The 21,197-nt window shown below is 57.3% G+C and overlaps 6 protein-coding genes across 6 annotated transcripts; all 6 read right to left on the bottom strand.

Annotated features, from left to right (window-relative positions):
- Nucleotides 1–216: 216 nt before the first annotated feature.
- BKCO1_4700011 (peptidoglycan-binding protein) lies at nucleotides 217–3,733 on the bottom strand (the record flags this gene model as incomplete). The annotated part of the gene is made up of 5 exons (XM_020276360.1): nucleotides 217–440; nucleotides 575–3,300; nucleotides 3,357–3,436; nucleotides 3,494–3,546; nucleotides 3,661–3,733. 5 exons carry the CDS (start codon nucleotides 3,731–3,733, stop codon nucleotides 217–219), a joined length of 3,156 nt encoding a protein of 1,051 aa, XP_020127746.1.
- Nucleotides 3,734–6,452: 2,719 nt separating this feature from the next.
- BKCO1_4700012 (armadillo repeat protein) lies at nucleotides 6,453–10,466 on the bottom strand (the record flags this gene model as incomplete). Its single annotated transcript, XM_020276361.1, has 4 exons — nucleotides 6,453–7,859; nucleotides 7,909–9,581; nucleotides 9,670–10,335; nucleotides 10,424–10,466. The coding sequence occupies 4 exons, from the start codon at nucleotides 10,464–10,466 to the stop codon at nucleotides 6,453–6,455; spliced, it is 3,789 nt and encodes a 1,262-aa protein (XP_020127808.1).
- A 228-nt stretch (nucleotides 10,467–10,694) lies between these two features.
- Nucleotides 10,695–13,324, bottom strand: BKCO1_4700013 (vtc domain-containing protein; the record flags this gene model as incomplete). The annotated part of the gene is made up of 4 exons (XM_020276362.1): nucleotides 10,695–11,074; nucleotides 11,136–12,291; nucleotides 12,362–13,063; nucleotides 13,175–13,324. The coding sequence occupies 4 exons, from the start codon at nucleotides 13,322–13,324 to the stop codon at nucleotides 10,695–10,697; spliced, it is 2,388 nt and encodes a 795-aa protein (XP_020127807.1).
- Nucleotides 13,325–14,605: 1,281 nt separating this feature from the next.
- BKCO1_4700014 (cyclin-dependent protein kinase regulator pho80) lies at nucleotides 14,606–15,828 on the bottom strand (the record flags this gene model as incomplete). Its single annotated transcript, XM_020276363.1, has 2 exons — nucleotides 14,606–15,005; nucleotides 15,137–15,828. The coding sequence occupies 2 exons, from the start codon at nucleotides 15,826–15,828 to the stop codon at nucleotides 14,606–14,608; spliced, it is 1,092 nt and encodes a 363-aa protein (XP_020127804.1).
- Nucleotides 15,829–16,588: 760 nt separating this feature from the next.
- On the bottom strand, nucleotides 16,589–17,864 carry BKCO1_4700015 (extracellular serine-rich protein; the record flags this gene model as incomplete). Its single annotated transcript, XM_020276364.1, has 4 exons — nucleotides 16,589–16,706; nucleotides 16,767–17,308; nucleotides 17,358–17,462; nucleotides 17,514–17,864. 4 exons carry the CDS (start codon nucleotides 17,862–17,864, stop codon nucleotides 16,589–16,591), a joined length of 1,116 nt encoding a protein of 371 aa, XP_020127803.1.
- Nucleotides 17,865–18,792: 928 nt separating this feature from the next.
- Nucleotides 18,793–19,952, bottom strand: BKCO1_4700016 (rrna processing protein; the record flags this gene model as incomplete). The annotated part of the gene is made up of 3 exons (XM_020276365.1): nucleotides 18,793–18,935; nucleotides 19,015–19,702; nucleotides 19,767–19,952. 3 exons carry the CDS (start codon nucleotides 19,950–19,952, stop codon nucleotides 18,793–18,795), a joined length of 1,017 nt encoding a protein of 338 aa, XP_020127806.1.
- Nucleotides 19,953–21,197: the final 1,245 nt, after the last annotated feature.

A 21,197-nucleotide genomic window follows, 5' to 3' on the forward strand; every position in this document is an offset into this window, starting at 1 on the left:
TGAATGGACGGGGATGAAGCATGTCTACCCCCCAGGAAAGGTAAAATGAAATGTACATACTAGGGAGAACCATCACAGGTATGCAACAAATATAGAATTTTGCACGTTCCTTATTCCCCATCTTCAGTAATTCCTCTATCTGCTTCCCACTCCGCGGCGTGCCAAAAAAAAATAGAAAGCGAACGGAGAATGGGAAAACAAAAAGCTGCAAACAATTCATGGCCGGCTCCCCACCGTAGCAACAACACTCGAATCTTCGTCACAGTCATACCATTCGTCGTCTTCCGGCTCCTTGTTCGATTCCGGCCTCGGCTGCATGAGTTTCTTCCTCTGCCTCTTTTCTATGATTTGTTGACGAGTCTCTAGATGTTGTTGCTTGATTCTTTCTTGGTTGCTTAGCCGTTTTCGTCTTTCCTCGTCTTCTTTTATTTTCCGTTCCTCTGTTGAATGAGTCAGACACCAGCATCATGTACATTGATCTTTCTCTTGCAAAAGAGAGAGAGAGAGAGAGAGAGAGAGAGAGAGAGAGAGAGAGAGAAGGGGGAGAAGGCAAAGAGTAAAATCCCCAACTCACCTTTCGTCGGCGTCAACGCCTCCAGTCCCAGCACGCACAACGTCTCGTCCGACAGCAAAGAGGCGCGCTTGACGATGATCTGCTTGCCAAAGATGACATCGTGGCGGGGCATGTGTTCGAGCACGACGAACTCGTCCGTCCAGATGATAGCACCACCACCGCCACCACCCCTGTTATCGACAAAGCGCCACCGGGCGCCGCTGGCAATGTACTTTGGCCGCACCACCACCGACGATCCCTCGCCTGCCCAGAAGCTGAGGTGCGTGCACGGCCGTAGCTCGAGCCCCGCTTCTAGCGCTTGGTCGAGTCGAATGAAGTTGCAGTCGGCGCTCACGTCGAGGAGGGCGTAGAGCAGCGTCTTTTTGTCCCCGCGACGGCCGCCGCCGCCGCCGGCGCTGTAGAAGTAGACTCCCTTCTCCAATTCGGCAGCCGAGGATGAGGACGAGTCGGTCACTTCGCTCGGCCCTGGACTTGCTGGGCGATGCTGCTCGACTGCAAGGTGGTGGTCGTGCTGCTGCTTCTGCTGCTGCTGCTGCTGATGCTGCTGCTGACGATAGTGGTCGCAGCGGGTCGAGTATGTCGAGTGGTACGAATTTGATGCGTACGAGTTGGGCGTGGGCCCTTGGTGGGCGAGGTAGGCTGGATGAGGCGCTGCTGGATAGAACGGCGGCGCTTGTTGGTATATGCCGTGACTTGACCAGTAGCCGCCGTGCATCGATGGCCCCGGTGCGTCGGAGAAAGTCCCCGGCATGGCAAAGGCGGGTTGTGCGGGAGCGTAGTACTGTTGCGGAGGCGGAAATGGGTACCTTGGCTGTCGCCGAGGGGAGCTCTGCCTGGATTGTGGAGTGTAGCTACCTTGTTCGTCTTCCTGGAATCTAACACGTTGCGTGCGTCGACGTGGGGGCACCGGATCGGGCTCGGGGGGGCATGATCGTGGAGGTGTTGGGATAGGAGACAATTTCGGAGACGGGGCCGGGGATGGCGGTAAGTTTAAGATTGAGTGTGATGCTGTTGATAAAGGCGAGATTGGAGCTGATGGAAGTGATGGTTGAGGTGCTATGGGCGACGACTCAACAGGGTTGAGCGCGTTCAGACACTGTTCGTTGCTCGCCGGCAAAGGTAACTCTGCACTCGTGTCCTGAGATGCCGTTGGAGGCAGATCGCCACATACTGTAGGCTCATTTTCGTGCGTCTCCTCGCAAGTCTCACTTGCTGCGTTTGTATCCAAGCCCGTCGCGGATGTATGGTGTGAAGCTGTAAGTCCGGGTGATTCGTTGAGGTCGGCTACCTCAGGTGATAATGATCTCTCCGATTTATCCTCGGTGGTAGTGGTATGAGTGGAGCCACAGCATTCTGGCGTCGTGTCATAACTGCACACACTTGCTTTGATCTCATAAGGAGCGAGCTGGAACCAATCACCCCACCAATCAAAGGAGACTGACGGAGTTGGCTGGGGTTCGATGCTGTATGGGGATTCGACGGCAGTCTCAGGACCTGTATCCAAAGGCTCTGGGTCTGGTCCATAGTTTAGAGGATTTTGTAACGATGTTTGCTCTGAGGGCTCTGGAGGCTCGGGGTCTTCAGCCTCATCCAGAATACGATATGTGCAATCGGTAACTTTTCCTGCTTCACCCTGAGTAGAGTCAATCTGCTCGACGGGCTCGTCAAGGTTGCCATCCCCTTCGCAGGTACCCGGTGACGAGCTCGAAGACCCATGATGGTGGCTTACAGCACCATCAGTGTCTTCCGTGCCGGGAATATCCGAAGTGGAAATGCGCCCATCGTCCAGACAAAGATCAGCCCCAGAGTCAAGGGGATGTCTGTCCTCGATGATAGGAACGTCGGGGTCTTCTCTGATGGCCGGAAATTCGGTTTCAGCGAGCTCGGTTTCGTTGGTTACCGGACTGCCTTGCTGTCGAGGCTCAGCAGGGCCCTCCACAATAATGGTAGGGATTTCGGCGATGTCAACTCCATTGATTACTGAAATCTCTTCTTGTTGAGTATCAGCGGGATCCTCCAAGGGCAAGATGTGAAGTCCAGAATCTCCCTCATTCCCGTTCGATTCCGAGAGGGGAGGCCCATGTCGTTCGGCTGGCTCGGCCTGTCCCTCCGGATCATCCAGCTTCAAATTGTCGAAAGGAAGGCTGTCGATGATGTCGACTGCGTCACATGGTTCCTCCAGTTGGCCGATGTTCTGGGTGGTGCCATTCTGGTCAGTTTCACCTGCGGAAGGGCAGTCGAGGGCTTCAGGGGTGCCATCGTGCTGGTCCAATAATTGTAGGGCATTGTCTGCTTCTCCCTCAGGGCCCGGCAACAAGTTGATCTGGGGGCCGTTTGCCATGGCGCCCGTCGAGTCATCGTGCGATAGGCTCGCCGGCGGCGTGAAGCTTGGTAGGGATGCGAGGGAGATGACTCTGCGTTCTTTGAGCCTTTGAACCTTGAGATAGTCGGCCACGAGGGTAGAAAGATCGCGCTCAAGGACTTGTCCCAGCGGACACACAGGCTCCGTATGTGGCACATCACACTCCTGCCCGTAGTTGAGGCGTGTCTTTGTCGAAAAGGGTTGTGCCTGTCTCTCCGCTCTCGCACCAATAGGCCGACGGAGTTTGTCTTCTCCGCGAAGGGGCTTTGGCGGCTGTGCCATGGTATAGATGACGGCGTGCTCATTCTGTCTGTCCCGAACATCAGGCCGAGTCGTTGCCTGGCCGGAGTAAGTCTTGATCATCCTGCGGCACAGCTCAGCTACGGCATCCTGCATTCGAAGCAGACGAGAGAAGCCTACAGGCACGTGGAAGACCGCTCTCCGGGCTCGACGATGACATAGACACGAAGTGTCCCATCGGATATCTTGATGCGGAAGATCTAGAGTCGGTTAGCAGCCAGCGACGAGGCCGAAGGGGCCCAGACGGCGGGCGTTACTTTTCCGGCACTGAAGAAGTCGGGCCATTGCTCTCTTGCCACGGTCTGATAGCCTGACTCAGGAATCAGTGGAAGGTTGCCCTCTGACTATGCGATCTGAGGGGGTGGTGGGGCGCGCAGAACCAACGATGGTTGCGCAACGCGTGCACGACTCCTTGTCGACTTACTTGACGCGGCGGACCGTTTCTGGGCGACCGTGACCCGATCGGGGCGTCCCTTGGATCGAATTTTCGGCTGCATTGGGGCGAATGGTGTGGGCCGCGGAAAGATGGATGGAAGTGATACGGCGATGGATGGATCGAGGGGCGTGACGACACGCTCTCTTCAGCGACCGACTTGTTTCCTCGGTCATCCGGCAGCATCAGAGTCCAAACAGAAAGAGGCTCTGCTCGGCTTCGTCATTCACGGGCGGATGCAGAGCCCGCTTGCTGTGCGACGCCCGACGGCTTGGGCTGCAGGCGGTCGCATACGGGCGCCCCAGCGGTCGGCGTGCGATTGAGACGCGGCCACGTCCGTGACGGTGCATGCAGCGCGTATGCGAGGCGTGCTGTTTTTGCCCATACGACACGTCCATCAGCCCTAAGCCCGGGCGTATTAATTCCAATCGCACCCACTCGCAAGCGCCCAGCTGAGGGAGTCATATTGCCCACTGCACGAGCTCGACGACTCAACTTTGCAGAAAGCGTACCGACACTGTGGCATGCGACGGAGCAGGCTGGGAACTGGGAAATGATTGCGGCAGTGCGGGGTCAAGGGCTGGCGTGACCACCCCGGTAAGCATATGGAAACAGTCATCTCGGCTGTGCTTTCTGCTTTCCATCCGCTTGGTGCATTGCAACTGCCCTACGGATCCCCCTGAACGCAAGCCCGCTCAACAAAGCGGAAGGCGCATCCCACGGCGCCCTCATTTTCATGCTCTTCCTCAATCTCAGTCCTACAGCGTTTCAGTTTTTTTTTCTGGTCACCGCTGTGGCCCCTGACATCGCCCGTCCATTCAGCCATGAACCTCCACACTTCTGACTCAGATACTGTACCGACTACGTTCGCGCCTTCTTCACCTTCTCTTTCATACGTCATGTCCTCATCTCACAGCTGTCAAACCCCAATATAGAAGGGGAGCTCCGCGAAGCACCACCTTCTCTGCATTTAACAGAGATGCGGCTGCAGGATGATTGGAAGGGTTCTGTGAATTCGAAAGATTAGCGGAAATGGGTCGGCATATTTATATCGTTATGACCTGTATCTGATTTCTTCGTGCTTTCTGGTTTGTTCTTTTGTTTCGCGTTCTTTTCCACAATTCCAATCCGTCGGGGTGGGCATCACAAAACTCTAAAACACTGATTGGATAGAGGCACTAGGCATGGCGTATGTTTTGGGAAGCTTACTCGGATATGCAGATGTTGAAGTCAGAAATGCGGAGGCAAAAAGGACGTTTCGGATACAGGCCTTTTGTGTTTCTTTTCTTTTGTTTGACATGCCTTTATTTTTTTTGATCCCTGCTTTCTGCGCAAAGTACACTTCGAGCATGCATGATTACACAATATGATTTCTCAACCTCAAATATAAAGAACCCATATCCGTGATCGCACACGAATCTTCGCCGCCCTGGGCTCCCTTGCTCTTGCATTTTTGACCACAGCTCGACCTGCGAAGATGTTTACCGCAGCAGCGTGGCTCTTCGTTCTATCTGTCCATGATAACCCCACTGCAAGTTTGCCAGTACCACTTAACGAGCAAAGCCTACTGCGGTACTCGCCCGGCTTCCGCGATCCGCCTCCCATCCGCCCCTTTTCTTCACAGCTTTCTTCTCAAGGCTTTAGCAGCTGTTCTTCCACATCAAGAGGCGCTGCAAATGCCCAAAAAAAATCGCTTATCTACACTACTCATCCCCGTCCAATCAAATGCCGTTCCCCACTCGCGCCAGCGTCCGCCCCACCTACAAGCCTGGCCGAAAAAAAATCCGCACACCAACACCACACCCAGGACGGCATAGATTTGTCGTAACGAGCAGCAAAAAGAGGAATTCCGTCGCCGGGAATCGAACCCGGGCCTTGCCGGCACTTGTAAGTGAGATGACTCTCGAAGGACTGAGAGCGGCAAATCCTAGCCCCTAGACCACAACGGATGTTGTGAGCTACCTCGATTTCTCAAGGTGTCTCTCTCAGATCATGGGAGTTGCATTTGCTAGAAAAAATTATATCAAGATTATCAACCATTCGTGTCAGTTCACAAGGACAAAAAGGCCATGCAATGAAACCTTCTCTTAATGGTATTCCACTGCAAACACGAGTCCACTGTTGATGTGTGGTATGTGGACATGAAACCAATGTCTGTGAATCACACCTCCCAGCTAAAGACCCGATGCACTTCAGTCAAACTTTCCATCTCCATTCGTGTCTTGTCTCGACCTTCATCCTACACAAATTTAGGAGCGCAAAAAGAACAGAGAAAAGAGAACGCCGCTCATCTTTCCCAAAACACGCGCGGTTCATTACGCCATTACCCACGCCCATCCATCCGAAAAAAAGAGAGAGAAGAAAAGAAAGACACCTTCCTTACCCTTCCCCTTATCCGCCAATCGATCAAGCCCTCGTTCTCCGCTAAACGACGACGACAACGACACCGACACCGACAGCTACTCCTCGATGCTCGAGAGGGGAGGAGGAAGAGAAAAAAAGAAAGAAAGAAAGATAGAAGGAGAGACAAGAGAATCGTTTTCCCTGCCTCGCATATCGATCCAGGCCTCTTCCCATCCTTCACTGCACTCCCACATCAAAAAATCGTATGACGCATGCGGATGATACAACAGAAACGACAACAACAATGCTAGTTTCGTTCTTTGCACCTGCTTCCCCCTCAGCCCAGTATGCGCCACTCACCACCTCCGTCGCTACTTTTTCCAAACGAAAGGTAAAAGGGAGAAGAAAAAAAAGACAGAAAAAGAAATGAATACCGTTTTTTACCTCTCATGACTCCACGCGCTATGCCCTCCACTACCACCACCGCCGCCGCCGCCACCAGCCGCCGACGTCGCCCCCAACCCGGCCATGAACGCCGCGCTGCCAGCACCAGCACCACCACCACCGGAAGCAGCACCAGAGGACGAGGCGCCGCTCCCACCAGCGCCAGGCGTTCCACCCCCGCTCCCACCAGTAGTCCCACTAGTAGTCCCACCACCATGCCCCAACCCCTCAATCAGCTTCCCCACCTGCTCCACCGCCGTCTTCGCCCTCTCCCTGACGTCCAGCTCCGCATCGCTCAGACACAGCCTCACCCGCTCCTCGACGCCCAGCCCCCTCAGCTCCAGCGCCCGCTGCCGCGCCGCGCCGTGGTCCGACGCGTCCTCGATCCACGTGAGGTTGTTGACGAGCCACACGCACGCCACGCGGATGCGGCGGTCCGGGTGCGCGAAGAGCGGCAGCAGCTCGCGCATCAGCCCTGCCTGCGCAATCACCAGCTGCCGGTGCGACGGCTTGCCGTTGGCCACGTGCACCACGATGAAGGCCGTCGCCAGCAATATCTCCGGCGGCGCCAGGTGCGCCAGGTCCGACGGCGCCGACGTGCTTCCTCCGCCGCCGCCGCCGCCTGATGCGCTGCGGGTGGTGCCGGGAGCGGGAGCGGTGGTCGTGGCGCCTGGGGGGTTGGGAGAGGAGGATTCCGATGTGTGTTGTTGGTAGGCGCTCGAGTGTTGGCTCGACGAGAAGGGAGTGGTGCCCGCCGAGCGAGGCCGCAGTTTCGCGGTCAGGATCTCGAAGAAGCGGTCTCGTCCGAAGGTCTGTAAGACGTGGTCGATCATGTCGCCAGGGCTAGAGCCGGCGTCCGTCATTATCAGGTTGCGGATGAAGTCAAGCGCCTGCTCTTGAGTCCGCAGATCTTCCTTCTGGGCGCGGATGATGGGGTTGGTCTCTGCGTCTTTGATTGCCCGCAGCTTCGCCCTGTTCTTAGCGGCTGTGCTGTTCGAGTTGGCGCTGCGGTTCCGCAGAAGCCCAATGCTGTCTGCCATGACGTCGTCCTCATCCCCAGAGGCTCCGGTATCGTTGTCAATATCCATGCTTGGCTCATCAACGGCATTTAGTAGGTCGACCTGTTCGCCCGCAGCATTGGGAGTTCCCATGCTGAGCGAAGGAGTGGCTGGTCTCGAGTGCTGGAGATGTCCCTTGGCAGGCATCTGCACCTGCCGAGCTTCTCCGCTGACGGTGTTGATTAGCCAGCCTGTACCAAGCTCTTCCAGGCACTGTATCTTGATCTCGTTGTCTGCCTGTAAGACAAGATGCTTCAGAGCCCACAGTGAAATCAAGCGTATCCGTGAATCTGCCGAATGTGCATGCTCGCAGAGAGTCTTGACGACACCTGCCTCGATTAAGTCCTGAATGGTGTGTCAGCGAAGAATTTTCTCATCAAAAGATCAGACATACTTCTCTCATCGGCGAGAATTGCAAGAGCAGGTTGCATAAGACATCTGTCGTTGCAATCTGCACGTCGATGACTGGGTGCTTGAGAAGGCCATATATCGGCTTCGCAATACCATAGTCCATCATGCTTGTTCTCAGCACGCTGACGGATCTCGACATAGCCCTGGCCGCATTGCAGGCAGCAATGAGAACAGGTACGGGATTCCCATCCTTAGCGCCGGTCAAGATGGGACCCCGTGCCATCTCCTCGTCCTCGCGTTTGTACGGGATGAGGGAATCCGCAATGCAGGCCACAGCGCCGCTCTCGATGATAGTCTTCCGGTGAGGGTCTTCCTTGTGCGCGATAGCTGCAAGCGCGAGCAGCGAACACTCCCGACTCTTCAGCAGGATGTGTACCTCTTGCGGTATGCCGGGGCTGCCAAGAACGTCCGCTCTTTCTATGCCGTCCAGGCTGTCCATCTCGTCCGGTGATGACGGAATGGGAGACCAGGCTTTCGACTGCTCACCAACAACGACATCGAACGACTTCTTAAGAACCTGGCAGACTTTCCTGATTATGCCCGAGTCCGCAGCAGCATTCTGCAGAATCGGGTCGTATTCCAGCAGCGCTGCCATCAGCCTCATGGCTTTTGTGGAGCGCTCCGAGCGGCCGCCGTCGCCCTCGTCGGCCATTTTCGCTAGCAACGGGACAATGAGAACAGCCAACAGACGGCGTTGCCCCTCCTTGGCGTATTCAGACCGGTTATCAATGGGATTGGTCTCCGCGAACTTGACCAGTTCCGCAAGCAGCTCGACAAAGACGAGCCTGTCATCGTCAAGGTGCTCTCTGGCCATGCGGATGCACCACGCGTATATCGCTGTCTCATATTCTTGCCCTGTGACATGCTTCGCGGAGTGCGCGTTCGGATCAGCGAAGCTCGATATCCTTGTTCCGTCTCCAGGAGCGGTGAGGGATCCAAGGGCAGGGAATGCCTTCGAGAAGCTGCTTTCCTTGGTCTGTGCCACCTGCAATTGAGGCAAAATATACTCGTAAGGAGCAATGTTCTGCGTATTGTAGAAATCACTCGATCGCGGTTGGATCATGAACCCGTACTTCTCAAAGGCAGAAATCTGCTTGGCCGTAGGGAAAATGGCGACAACGGGTTGCGAGTACAAAAATCGGGCCGTCCTGTAGCTAGACTCCGCAATGATACTCGAAATTGCCGAAACTATGTGGAGAAAGTTCGATTTCGACGGCGCCGGCGGGAACGATGCTATGGCGGAGACCTCCACAACTGGGGACACCAGCGACGACGCCGAAACGTGGGCCGCGAAGTGCGAAGAGAGCAGGTCCAGGGCCCCGGACTTGACCAAGAAATTGCGATGGTCATCCTTCCGGCAGGTCTTCGAGATCAACTCGGCAGTCAGACCGATCTGCTCCTGCACCGTACGCATGGCCGACCGCTGCGCCAGGATCTCAGTCAACGAGTCCCCATCGGGCTTCTGGTATATTTCGTGCGCTATCCGCTCCCGGTAGGTATTGGGGAAGAGGACGGAGCCGGTGGCAGAGGCCAGAGAAATGAGGGTGCGCAAGGTAGCTATCACAAGCTTCGGCGGAGCGTCGCTCGGGGACAGGGCGGCGAGGAGGGGTTGGAGGAGGTCTCCGGCGAGGATTGGTGCAACGAAAGGTGGTCCACCTATAATTCAATACAACGGCCGTGAGCGTGGCTGTCCAAAACGCAACAAAAAAGGCCTCGTAGGTCCAGCGACAAGCAATTGACGTACCGACAGCCAAACTGCCCACGATCAGCGTGGCCTGCAAGCGCTCCTCGTCTTCCTGCGTCCAGCTCTCGGCGCCTTCCGCGGCGGGCGCTGAGGTGGAAGCTCCTCCCCCTCCCCCATTGAGGTGGCGCTGCCGCCGCTTGCCCGCCGCCTTGACGTTTGCCTGCAGCACGCGCGCGAGCTCTGGTATTATGCCTCTGCGGACGACAAGCTCCTTCCTCTGGTCATGTCCCACGATAAAATTCTTGAGTTGCTTGAGAGCGCTGACCTGGGCGGCGGGCGAGCTGGGGCTGCGAAGCTCCCCCAAGGCCGGGGGCGAGGGTGCGCGCGTCATTCTCGCAGCGTGGTGGTCGTCGACGAAATTCGAGAACGTGGTTGTTCCGGGCGGCGGCTGCCGGGGGGCGGCTCGGATGCGAAGGCGATGGCGGGGATCAGGCTCGAGGCTGAAGGTTGCGGAGGGCGGAGGCCGGACAGCGGACAGCGGAACGGAGGAGTGACGGTGCGGCCTCAGCGGTGATGTGGGCGGAAAGAATATTATGCCATCGAACGATCGAGAAATAGCCGAGTGCAAGCCGGAGGCCCTGTGGTCGTTCCGTTTCGTGAGCGGTGCGATGTACGGCGGCGCGCGAGTTGTGAGGCGTGCTCGAGTCGAAGGTTGGCCGCACTGCTCTTGCTTCAGACGGGCGTGACGTTGATGCTCGGAGGGCCGAGCGCGTCAAGCTCCCCGCCGCCTTTCATCACCCTGCTGCCAACAGACCAATGTCACGAAGCGTGAAGAATATCGCCGGCACTCTCGTCATCACGGAGTCAAGTTGATTTGTGTAACGCCCGCTATCCGTCCCATGCCTCGAAAGACCCAAAATGCCGAAATTCATACACCACACGCGCCCAAATTGACGAATCCAGACCGCCGCCTCCCGTCATGCTATGCCCGGTCATTACCCTCGTTATCTAGCAGTTCTGGTATCGTTCATCGACTCATGCAGAAATTCCCGCCCAAGCGCGTGCTACGCGTGACCCGAACCCCTCTAGTCTTCGTCCTTTTCCGTAACCCTCCCCCCCTCCGTCAGGATCACGACGCTGATGCAAGCCGCATATGCCTCTCTGATTGCGCAGGCCATGCACGTCTTCTTGATGTTCGCGACGATGGCATGATGACCCGTCTGCGCGCACCACGAACGGGCAAACACTTCGTTGTCGCTAACGCCAAGCGCTTCGATGACGAGCACGCAGTCCAGATGCGTGGATACCGGGTCCTGCGTCGAGGCAAGCGTGACCCTGGAGTTATTCCTGGAAGACATTGGCGAAGAATCTGAATGTGACAGCCCGGGCCCTTGACCCCATTCCGTGATGTCGACGAGGCCATCGTCAACCCGGATGGCCTTGAACTTGTAGTCGAAGAAGAGCACTATACACAAAAAGTCAGACCGTTTGTCGACACCAAAGACAACAGATGCTTATGAACTTACCATGCGGGCCCTGGTGGCAGGGATACGCGGCGACAAAGTCGACGTCGTAAGCCAGCCGCATCGGCCAACTATCCCCACCACAGGCAAACATGATTGCCGCATCAAAGAGCAATGGCGCTCCCTCCCCTCCATGCTTGAGCATCGGCTGCTCCTTGACAGGGTAGAAGCTCAACTTCTGTACCCGAATGTCGTCCGTGATGTCCTCCATCTCGGGCATCACCAAGTCGTAATCGCCGAGCGGATATTCGTCCTCTTCCGGACCAAGCGGATCCGTCCGCACCTTCACAGACTCCACATCCGAAGCCGTTAGCCGGATCTTTGGAGTCGCTATCTGGTTGATCTTGACGCATTCCGTGCGCTTCAGATCCGGGCTGTAGTAGCAAGGGCCAACCCAGCCGGTTACCTGTTTGACACCTCTTGACGCGCCGAGAACTTTCCCCACGATGCATTTGTAAGACCAATATGTGTTAGCCCTGTACTGGAAGCCCGAAGCCGGCGCAACATGTGTGAGGTATTTCAGCAACGGACCGGTCTCCTTGTCGCAATCTATCAGAGAGTTCATGAGGAGCCATGGCAAGGTTGGGCCCGGCAGAATCACGCCGGCAAACCAAGACATGGCGTCTGCCGAACGGTCCTCAAGCGGAACCTCGTAGCGGTCCTTCTCTTCGAGGACGAAGTCGAGCTCTTGCATGTTCGGCCACTTCAGCATCTTCGCAAAGAGCCGCAATGCCTCCTTCTGCCTCTGCTTGTTCCCGAGTTGGAAGCTGAATACGCTCTCATTTGATGATGTACGTGACTTCTTGATCGACATGTTGGCTAGCCAACGCTCAGCTAATGCGAGGTCCCACAACACCTTGGGTGGCAGCGCGGCGATCAAGGTTCTCTTGGCTTGGGCCAGGTGCATGTCATGGTGCACCCGCAGGTACAATTCCACGGCGAGTAGGAGTTGGTGGAAGAACTTTGTTTTTCTGGCGCTGTCCTTGCTGTCGAAGAACTTGGCAACCACGTGATTTTTCGCCTGGCTGAAATCAATCCAATCTGGGTTGATGAGGACTGTGAACAGGGCGACCATCTGCTGCTCGAGCCCGGTATTTCCGTCGGGATCCGGGTCTTCGAGAAGGACGCGGTACAAATCGTGGTGGAGTTCGTCAGGGTCCTATGCCAATTGCGTCAATATAAAGCCACCGATCCCTCCCCAAAGTGAAAAGAGCCGGAGGGAAACGAACATTGTCCGGAAATCCCTTGTTCAAACTACGCAAACGATCTAAGATGTGGCCTAGCTTGATCTTGCGCGGCTGGATCGCGCCACCCCCATACTTGAGCTTGGGCTTCAAGCTTCCCGACAGGCTGACCTTGTAGTTGAGTGTCGTGGTTCCAGGCATCCAGCCGAAGGCGTACGCCATGCACGGCTGCTCCAGAGCGAGCCACGGGTACGGGCCATCGGACGACGTTGTTTGCGACAGGGTGATGTCCTTGTACGCGTCGTGCTGATACCGCGCGCGATCGTTGCGCTCCGCGTCATCCCCCTCCATTATCGCAAAGAAGCGGTAGTAGCCTGCGGGCGCTCCGGGGGCGTCCTCGACGCGGCCCTTGAATATGCTCGCGCCGGTGGATATGAACTCGTCCGCCTGGGCCTGGTCCAGCATGGACTCGACCGTGTACCCGCGGGGCGGCCATTGTCGGCCGGCGGCCGGGCGCGACTCTTCGAGCACCGAGCTTCCACGACGGCGCTGGACAGGCGAGGCGGGCTTCTTCAGCTGGTACTCGGGGGAGCTTGCTTTGCGGTGACGGATGGGCATGTCCAGCGCCCACTCGTCGTCGACCATCAAGGGCTGGACCGGATCGGAGACGTGACGTTGGGCGCGTGGACGGTGCGCGAGCGGGGCGGTGTGTGGGGTTGTGGTGAGTGCTCTGGAAGCTTTCCGCACCTGGCGCAGACGGTGAGAAACGGGCTCTACTTTAGCGGGGGGTGGGAGGAAAAGGGCCGGCCCGAAAAGAGCAGGATTGGGGTCAGTTGGCCCTGGGCGCTGGGTACCTACTGGTGTGTATGAAGGTGAAACTGCCCATTGCGGCTCCGGCGACGCTGAATACTGAGGTCTCCACCGCTCGCCATAGAAACGCTCGTCAAGGCTCGACGCATTGAGCGACGACAGCCGCGAAAGGCTGTCGCCTGTCAACGCCGTGGCCATGTTTTCTTTTTTTCTGTTTTCACGGGAAGGGCGCAGCGGGCGGGAGCTCGTGTGACTATCAAAGTCGCGTGGCTTAGCTTCAAGCTATGTATGCAGGAGATCTCGAGAGCTCGCAATGGAGGCCGCGGTAGGAACCGAGCTGCCGCGACCACGTAGACTCACGTTCATTTCACTGTTCGCCAGGCTCTTGAGACATGCGGCGGCTATGCGTGCATATGGGGTATCAATGCGCCTGCGGTGCTGCTGCCGGCGGGCGTTTGCGCGGCGACCCTGGGTGGACCAAGGCAACGAACCGGCCTGTGGCTGGACATGCAGCGTGATGCGCAGGTCTGCAGGGCGGTCTCGAGGGGCGGGAGAGGCGGGAGAGGAGGGAGCAGGCCGTCGCAGAGCCGGGTACATGAGCTGGGCGGCTGGGCGACGGCAGGTACTTCATTCTCTGCCGGCGCTGGGCGGATCTTCGATAGCGAAGCTGATGCAGCAGGCCGGGGCCGCGCCATGCGACTGCGCCCATCCTGCAGAAATGGCACGTCGAAGACGGCGGCGCGAGGGTGCTTGTCGTAGGTGGCCTCCCCGGTCGTGAGCATGGCGATTCGATACCTCGTAAGGCTGCTGGCGGCCCAGCGAGGCTGCCGGGGGTGCGGGCGCTCGAGTCCCATTGGGCCAGCGCAGCACCCGCCGCCCCAGTTCTTTCGCAAGTGCTCCGCTTCCTATCACCATGACGAGAGCAAGACCACCGTGACTCGGCTTAGGCTGCTCGCTACGTTCCGATCGAGAGCAGCTTGCAGCTGACCCCGTTCAATCAAGAAGGTTGATAGTCACGGCACGCGGCATCCGGGCCAATTGGCAGCCCAAAGCCACCCATGCCTTCTCGCGTGCTGTCAGCCTTGATAGAGGTGCTCGGAAGCTTCCATAGACGAGATATTCTGGTCCTCCATTCTAGAAAAGCCATGAAGAAAAGCCAGGCAAAAGCGCTGGCTGCAAATCCTGCATAACACCCTTGGTGGTATCCGCTATGCAATGCAATGCAATGCTGTCCCCCAACGCCGACTTTCGATATGCTCCGTTCTTCCCTTGCTCCGGTCCGCTCGCCTCGGTTTCCTGTGCCACGTCCAGCTGAGATCCCCCTCCGGGATAACACCACATCCGAAGCCACGCAGTTTCGTAGGTGTCCTGGATAGCCCTGTCCAATCCAATCCAAGCAGACCATCACCAGAAGCAACCGCCCGTGCGACCGTGTTCATGGGAGCTCGGAACGCAGCCTGCTCTCCTAAAGAAAAAAAATCACTCCTCCTCGGCGTCTGGATCGTGCGCCATCACGTAGCCGTCGCCCCGCTCCACCAAGCTCCTGTAGTAGTCGACCAGAACCTCGGGTTTTGGCACGATCCGCCATTGCAGGCGCGTGAGAAACTCCAGCTCGAGCAGGGCCAGTTCTCTTGTGCTGACACCTCCTACTCTTGCATAGGTGTTGTTCGTCCAGAAGCTGTCGCTGAGGCCCTTGGAGGCGACGGTGGCGGCAGCGATGAGGAAGCGATGCACGGTAAGGCTGCTGATTGTGAAAGCGGGATAGAGGAGGCAGAGGCGGTCGATGTAATAGACCATGGAAAGGAGAATTGGTGGCGAGAGGGTCGCATGTGCAATGAGTCGGTTGAGGTAGTCGCGGACGGAGATGCTCGGCGGTGCACTAAGGCTGGGTTAGGATCGTGGTTGACAGGTCCCCGAATGCGCGTGCCGCAGCTCACATGGACGCCCCACAACCCGGCGCGTGGGCTATGGAGCTCCCCTGGGCTGCGGGCAGGGCAGGGCGGTACGTACCGGGAGTGGAAGCGCGTCAGCTGGCCGTCCTGCAGCGGGAGGGCGTCATTCAGCCGCAACAGCTCCATGAGCATGTCGGAGATCAGAGCGCCCAGGTCTTTGACATCGCACGCCTCGTACCTGACGGGCATCACCTTGGTGCCGGGATGCAGCGGCTGCGACGGCGGCGCAGCGGCGCCATCTTGCTGCTCCGCCTGCCCCTCTCCGTCGGGCTGGCCGGCGCTCGCGACAGTGGCAGGCTGCGGCGTCACCCGCGGCTGCGGCTCCTGAGGGCCTTCCGTGGTGGCTGCTTCTGTGTCGGCGAAGGTCTCCCTCCGCTTCGCAGCCCTCGGGCTCTGGTGTGGTGGGTCGGCGCTGGCGCTGGACTGCCTCTTGCCCTGGGTTGGGCGGAAGGTAGGCGGGTAGTCGTTGGGTGTGTACTGGGTTGCGGCATCAGAGGTTTGCCGCTTGGGTATCGGGGAGCGGGCGCGCTGGACGGAGGCGGAGGTTGTGGGTACCAGCGATGGGGAGGCATCTATGCGCCGCGACGAAGGAGGCGCCGCGGCAGCTGCAGGGGTGAAGACGCGCGGAGAGGCAGCGCTGGAGGTGGACGAGCGGCACGAGGCATTGTACGGCCGCGACGGGGTGTGGAAGGGCGCGCTCGGCGAGTTGGAGGCGGAGAAGGTTGGCGAGGGAGAGTGCAACATGGCCATCGTCAGGCGCTCACGAAGTTTTTGCAGCAGGAGTGGGTAGCCGGCCGTCGCCCTGGACGCATGTTCTTCCCTGCGCTCTCCGCGGGCAGCTCAGCGGTCGGTGGCGCGAGGCGGGCGAGACCAGCGAGCGAGCAACGAGCAGGAAGAGCACCGCCGGGCCAGAACGAGAGGAAGCTGGCCTGCGGGAGGGCTGCACGCCGTTATTTATCTCGACTGTGGATGCACGCAGACGTGCGGGTGGCTGCCAAGTATCCACGAGGGGCGACAATTGGCTGTCATTTCATCACGGATCGCGGCACCGGCTGCGTGACGAGGATCAGCCAGTGTGCGCGGCGGCCTCGATGTGCCGGGCCGGCTTCCATGGTACTAGTAGGGCTGCCTGGCGACTGAGAAACGGCCCGTCATCAACAAACCTCTGCGCTTCTGGAATCTGGCCACTTTCCCGCACGCCGTCATGCTCGAGACCTTGATGGCATGGCTGCGCTGCCTCGGGGTGTTTGCCGACGCTAGCTGGGCCTCTCTCCAGCGCGCTATCTTAGGCCCCCCCGCTTCAGCCAGGTGCCCGCACGCACTTCTGCAGGTGCATGAACTTGCAGCCGCTCGACAAAAAGGGTGTATCTATTGGCCCGCCGTTCGCACTACGGAATAACATAACAAGCTGCACAGCATCATCAATATCAACACAACCATGCGCCTGTCCAACGCCGAACGCCATGTTCCTGTCGCCGCACCGGGCTCGTTCGCTTACGCCATCGCGCCTCTAGCCCTCCATCTCATGCACATGCGGCTTTTTGGGGCCCGGGGACGGCAGGGGTGGGGGTGGAGGTGGAGCCGAGCCTGGCGGCGGTGGGCTGCCTGCGTTGGACGATCTCGATATGCTGCGTCCTTGCATCAGTCTCGCGAAATAAGCGTTTGGACTCGGCGAAAGCTGTACGAACCCGTCTGAAACCACGCCGGTGTGGTGAGGATACATGCCCACCTCGGTGAAGTACGAGCGCGGGTGACCCCCAGATTGCCCGGTGCCGTAGTCGTCGCCCGCCGGCGAGTACGACGGCGGGCCGGTGTTCATCGATCCCATGTCGGCCCGCTGAAAGTAGGGGTTGCTTTGCGGGAACATGCCAACTGGCGACTGAAACATGGGCGGGCTGCCGGCGGCGGCGTGAGGACTCATCGGCGCAGATTGACGCCCCCCGTTTTCTTTCAGCGACTTGTTGCGGCCGACGAAGAAGAACAAAGCAGCCATTATAGCAACCACCGCAATGATGCCGATGACAATGCCGGCGATGGCTCCTCCAGATAGGCTGCTTGAGTGGCCACCAGCCGCTGCTGTCCCCGTCGCCTTCGAAGTCGCTGTAGCCGAGGCTACCCCCGACAGAACTGACGATGAAGCCGCTTCATCGGGGAATTTTTCGCCGGGGCTTAACGAGAAAGAACTGGCTCCAGCCTTTTGTTTCTGGACTTCTAACGATGTGGATTTGTTCTATAAAAGTCAGCATCCTTCAGTGTCTAGATTTCTCGTGTGGGCTCACTGGGTTGATGACCCCAACCATCTCGTAGTTGATGCATGAACCAGGTGCGGAGCAATAAAAGAAGATTGGGTCAGTGTCGTTGATTTGGACCGTGTAGGATGGCGGCTGGAGGACATGTCAGTATCGAGGTCATACAGCTCAGCGAGAGATACTCACGTCATCTAGTATCACATCTACCGGGTTAAAGCCAGAGTAAAAGCCAGTCTTCCCCACACCAGTCATCTCATAAGGGATACACGGGTACCCATACTCGGCACGAACGACGGAATGGTTGTTGGGGTAAAACTGGAATTTGATGAAATCGCCGGCAAGAGCTTGGGTAACGTCCGGTTCGAACTTGTGGTCTGCTTTTCCCACGAGGACGGTGTGAGTCGTGGCGGCTGAGCTGGTTGTCGACGAGGCTGACTGGGTAGCTATGGCAGAGCTGCTGCTCTGGGCAGAGACGCATGTGCTTAGAAGAGCGAGTCCACAGACCACCGCGCTGGGCAGTCGCTTGGCTTGAAGCATCTTGTCTGTCGAGACGGAAATGTCGCAAAGATGTCTGGAGACTCTTGATCAGATGCAACGAGGTGGAAGCGATGCAACAATATGAGAGGGAGAATAAGGCAACAAAGGAATCAGCAGGCGGGGTCCATACACATCAGCCAAGAGAGCCTGGATGTAGAACACAAGCCACAAATAGTGCCACTGCTCTACCTCTCAAAGGGCTGGTGTCGCTAATGGCGTCTGTGATGTGGTCTGGTTCAGCTCAGACTGCGTTCCAGTAACACATGGTAAAACCCGCATACTCCGTCACTGAACTACTCACGCCCCCATATATTTGCTAGTGGTTCTGAATGTATTGTTAACGTATGCAGAGGTGGAACTGTGCCTCGTCTGAGTGGGAGCCGTACACTGAGAATGGCGCATCTCACATATACGCTATGTGTTTATAAGTAGTGCTATTGCCAAGGTTTACGACGGGTGCCACGGCTGGGCACGGCTCAAAGACAGGCGGAAATTGGAGTGACCAGAGGAACAAGGTCTTTTCCTGAATAGGCATAAAGGAAGAATATTCATTCCAAAAGCTGCAGCCCAGCAAAAAGCGCCAACAACGGTCTAGATCGTATGTCCACTTTAGTAATATCAGGCTGATTCCCGCAGCCAGCATTCCTTACCATAATGGCTTCTCCGAGGATCCTATGACGACCATTTGAATAAACCCGGACCAGCAACAAGCTTATCCACCAGGTCAGGCAGATTTCTCTCTTCTCATCTTTTTGATTTGAAGATAATCCTTTGCTTAATAAGGATATGAGTCTTCGATAAAGGTAATCGATAGGCGCCATGCACATGAGTGGCTCTAACAAAGAGCGCCGGAAATGGCCCTGCCATTTGTTTGGAGCGCGAATGGCTCGCCCGCACCGAGCGTGGGATCCAATTGCAATGTCTATCATCACTCTGCCGTCCTTCTCGCGTCGGGCATATTCTTCCTCTCCTTGGCGGTAGCCTTCTTGCGCCTCCTCTCGATGAGCCTTTCTCTCTGTTTGCCCTTCATGTTGGAGAACTGGTCCACAAGAGCACGTTGTTTGACCTCGGCTGTGGCATGGACATGTCAGTAGGCTGTCTGGGGTGTAAAGCGGGGATGGAGGATATAATGCCGGGTTGAACAACTTACACTTCTTTAAGAAGTAAGGCGTCTTCCCCTGCTTCACTGCGTCCCTCTCCTGCTTCTTATGCTCTCGGACAACCTTTTCGTGTCGCTCCTTGGAATCCTTGGCCTTTTTCTGGCTCTCCATGCTCAACAGCTTTCGCTTCAAAATGTTCTTATCCTCCTCGTTCTTCGTCTTCTTAATTGATGCCTTCAATTCGGCCATCTCGGAGTCACGGTACTGATCGAGGAAGGCGTAGTTGTGTTTGAGCTGATTGCTATCGAGGGAACCGGAAAGCGCCTCGAAACGTGGGTCGCGGGCGGTACGTTTCTTGGACGCAAGGACTTCTCTCTTGCGACTAACTGGCTTCTTGCTGGTCATGACCGCGGGTGCATGCTTAGAGGAGCGGGATTTGGACTTCTTGCCAGAATCCTCCTGGTCTGAATTGGATGATTCGGTGTCGTCGTCGGACTCTGGTTCCTCAACCTTCCTGGAAGGTTTCTTGGTGTTGGCGTCCCCCGCTTTGGACTTCTTCAGCTCCCTCAAGCGCTCGCGCAGAGCCTGCAATTTGTCTTCCTGATCCGCCGTCTGATCCGAGCCTCGCTTTCGCTTCCTGCCGGTGTCTTTGTGCTTCGAGAGGGAATCCTGGGCTTTTGCCAGCGCGCCGAACGAAACTTTGCTTAGTTGTGCTTGGACGTCCTCGCCGTTGGTTGACTGCGATCCGAGAAGAAGATCAGTGTTTTGGCAACGCGACTGGAGCGGAATCCCGGGCGCATACCTCAGCGTCGTCCACGTCCTCATCCTGGTCAGCATCGGGCTCAGATCCTGAACTTTCAATCTCTCCACCATCGCCGGTTGCTAGCACAGAGGGCGAGCTGCCTTCGAGCTCGTCCGAGTACGGCTCGTCGTCCGACTCCTCTTCTCGCGCGCGCAGCGAGCGGCTCAGATTTCTCGATAACACCATTTTAGTGCAGACGTGTGTTGGTGTCGGTGCCGTGGTTACAGCTCCAAGCCAGGAAGTTTTCAGCGGGTTCTGCACGGACCACTCCCGCTTATCCCCGGCCCACCTGCAAACCCCGGCGGCTGATGAGTGGCATGCCATGTACAGGCAAGTATGCTCTCCACAAAAAGCTGCTGCGGGGGGGAATATTGCAAGCATGAGCTGTCGACGAGACTCAACCATGCCTTGGCAATATCGAAATACATTGCGAAAACCATGAAGAGCGCAGGTCCCGGAAGAAAGTCAAAAACCTGCGGGGGAGTCCGCCCCGAGAAAGTGGCCCCAACGCGCAGAATCTCGGGAACGATGCGGGAGCCCTACGATTTGTGGATATCGTTAAATGAAAAGATTCCTGCTCGCTTGTTCGGCTCGCAAAACATCAAAGGCGGGGATCGGCATTGAAGCTTCAGCCCTACCGTATCATGGAGTCGGCTTCGGTAGCTTGCCGCAGAGCTCCGCCGCTAGTCCCACACGATGCCTGCGAAACTCAAACCTCATCTCATCCCTCGTCCATAACCCATCCTCCACCACCATGCCATACCGTATCATTAACGACAACCGTGTGGGACTGCGCCTCGTCCTTCCAGATGAGACGCAGACAGTAAGTAACAAGTCTGCCTCTCCACTTGCAGAGCTGGGATGTGCTGACGCGGTTGCGACAGGTGTCGAGCTTTGGATGCGCGTCCTAAGAACGAAGCACAATATCCCAGCACCCAATAGTTTGCATGTACCAGTGCCCTGAACGACGCCTCCAATAAGGTTGCGTGAAAAAGAGAAGGATGTTACACGGGCCATAAACGAAACCCTTCTGTTGAATCGCACAGGCAGCTGCAGGTTTGATTCTACGCTCTGCCGTCGGAGCGCCCGCTTACTAAGGCTGCGCGGGGTATTGTGCCTAGCAAGCCAATGTCTGCGCGTGTGAGGGGGTGTTGTGTCATGTGGTGGCTCGACGCTTCGTTGCCCACTGTGCTGCGGTGGGCGAAAAACACCATGGCTTGTGATCGCGGGATGCCTCGCGATAGCCGTTAGACGGGAGGTGATAGAGAGGGCCACTGGCCTAAGGCGCTCTTCTGGGTGTACGGGTTCAAGACGCGCTAACAAAGGCAATGGTCGCGAGTAGGACAGGGAGCGACGTCCGTGTAACAGCGCGCCTGGGCCGCCGCGGTGAACAATCGGATGCGCCGCGCAACTAAAAGATGCTGCGCAAAG

This window comes from Diplodia corticola, assembly GCF_001883845.1.
Source record: "Diplodia corticola strain CBS 112549 chromosome Unknown scaffold47, whole genome shotgun sequence".
In the NCBI taxonomy this organism is placed as follows: domain Eukaryota; kingdom Fungi; phylum Ascomycota; class Dothideomycetes; order Botryosphaeriales; family Botryosphaeriaceae; genus Diplodia; species Diplodia corticola.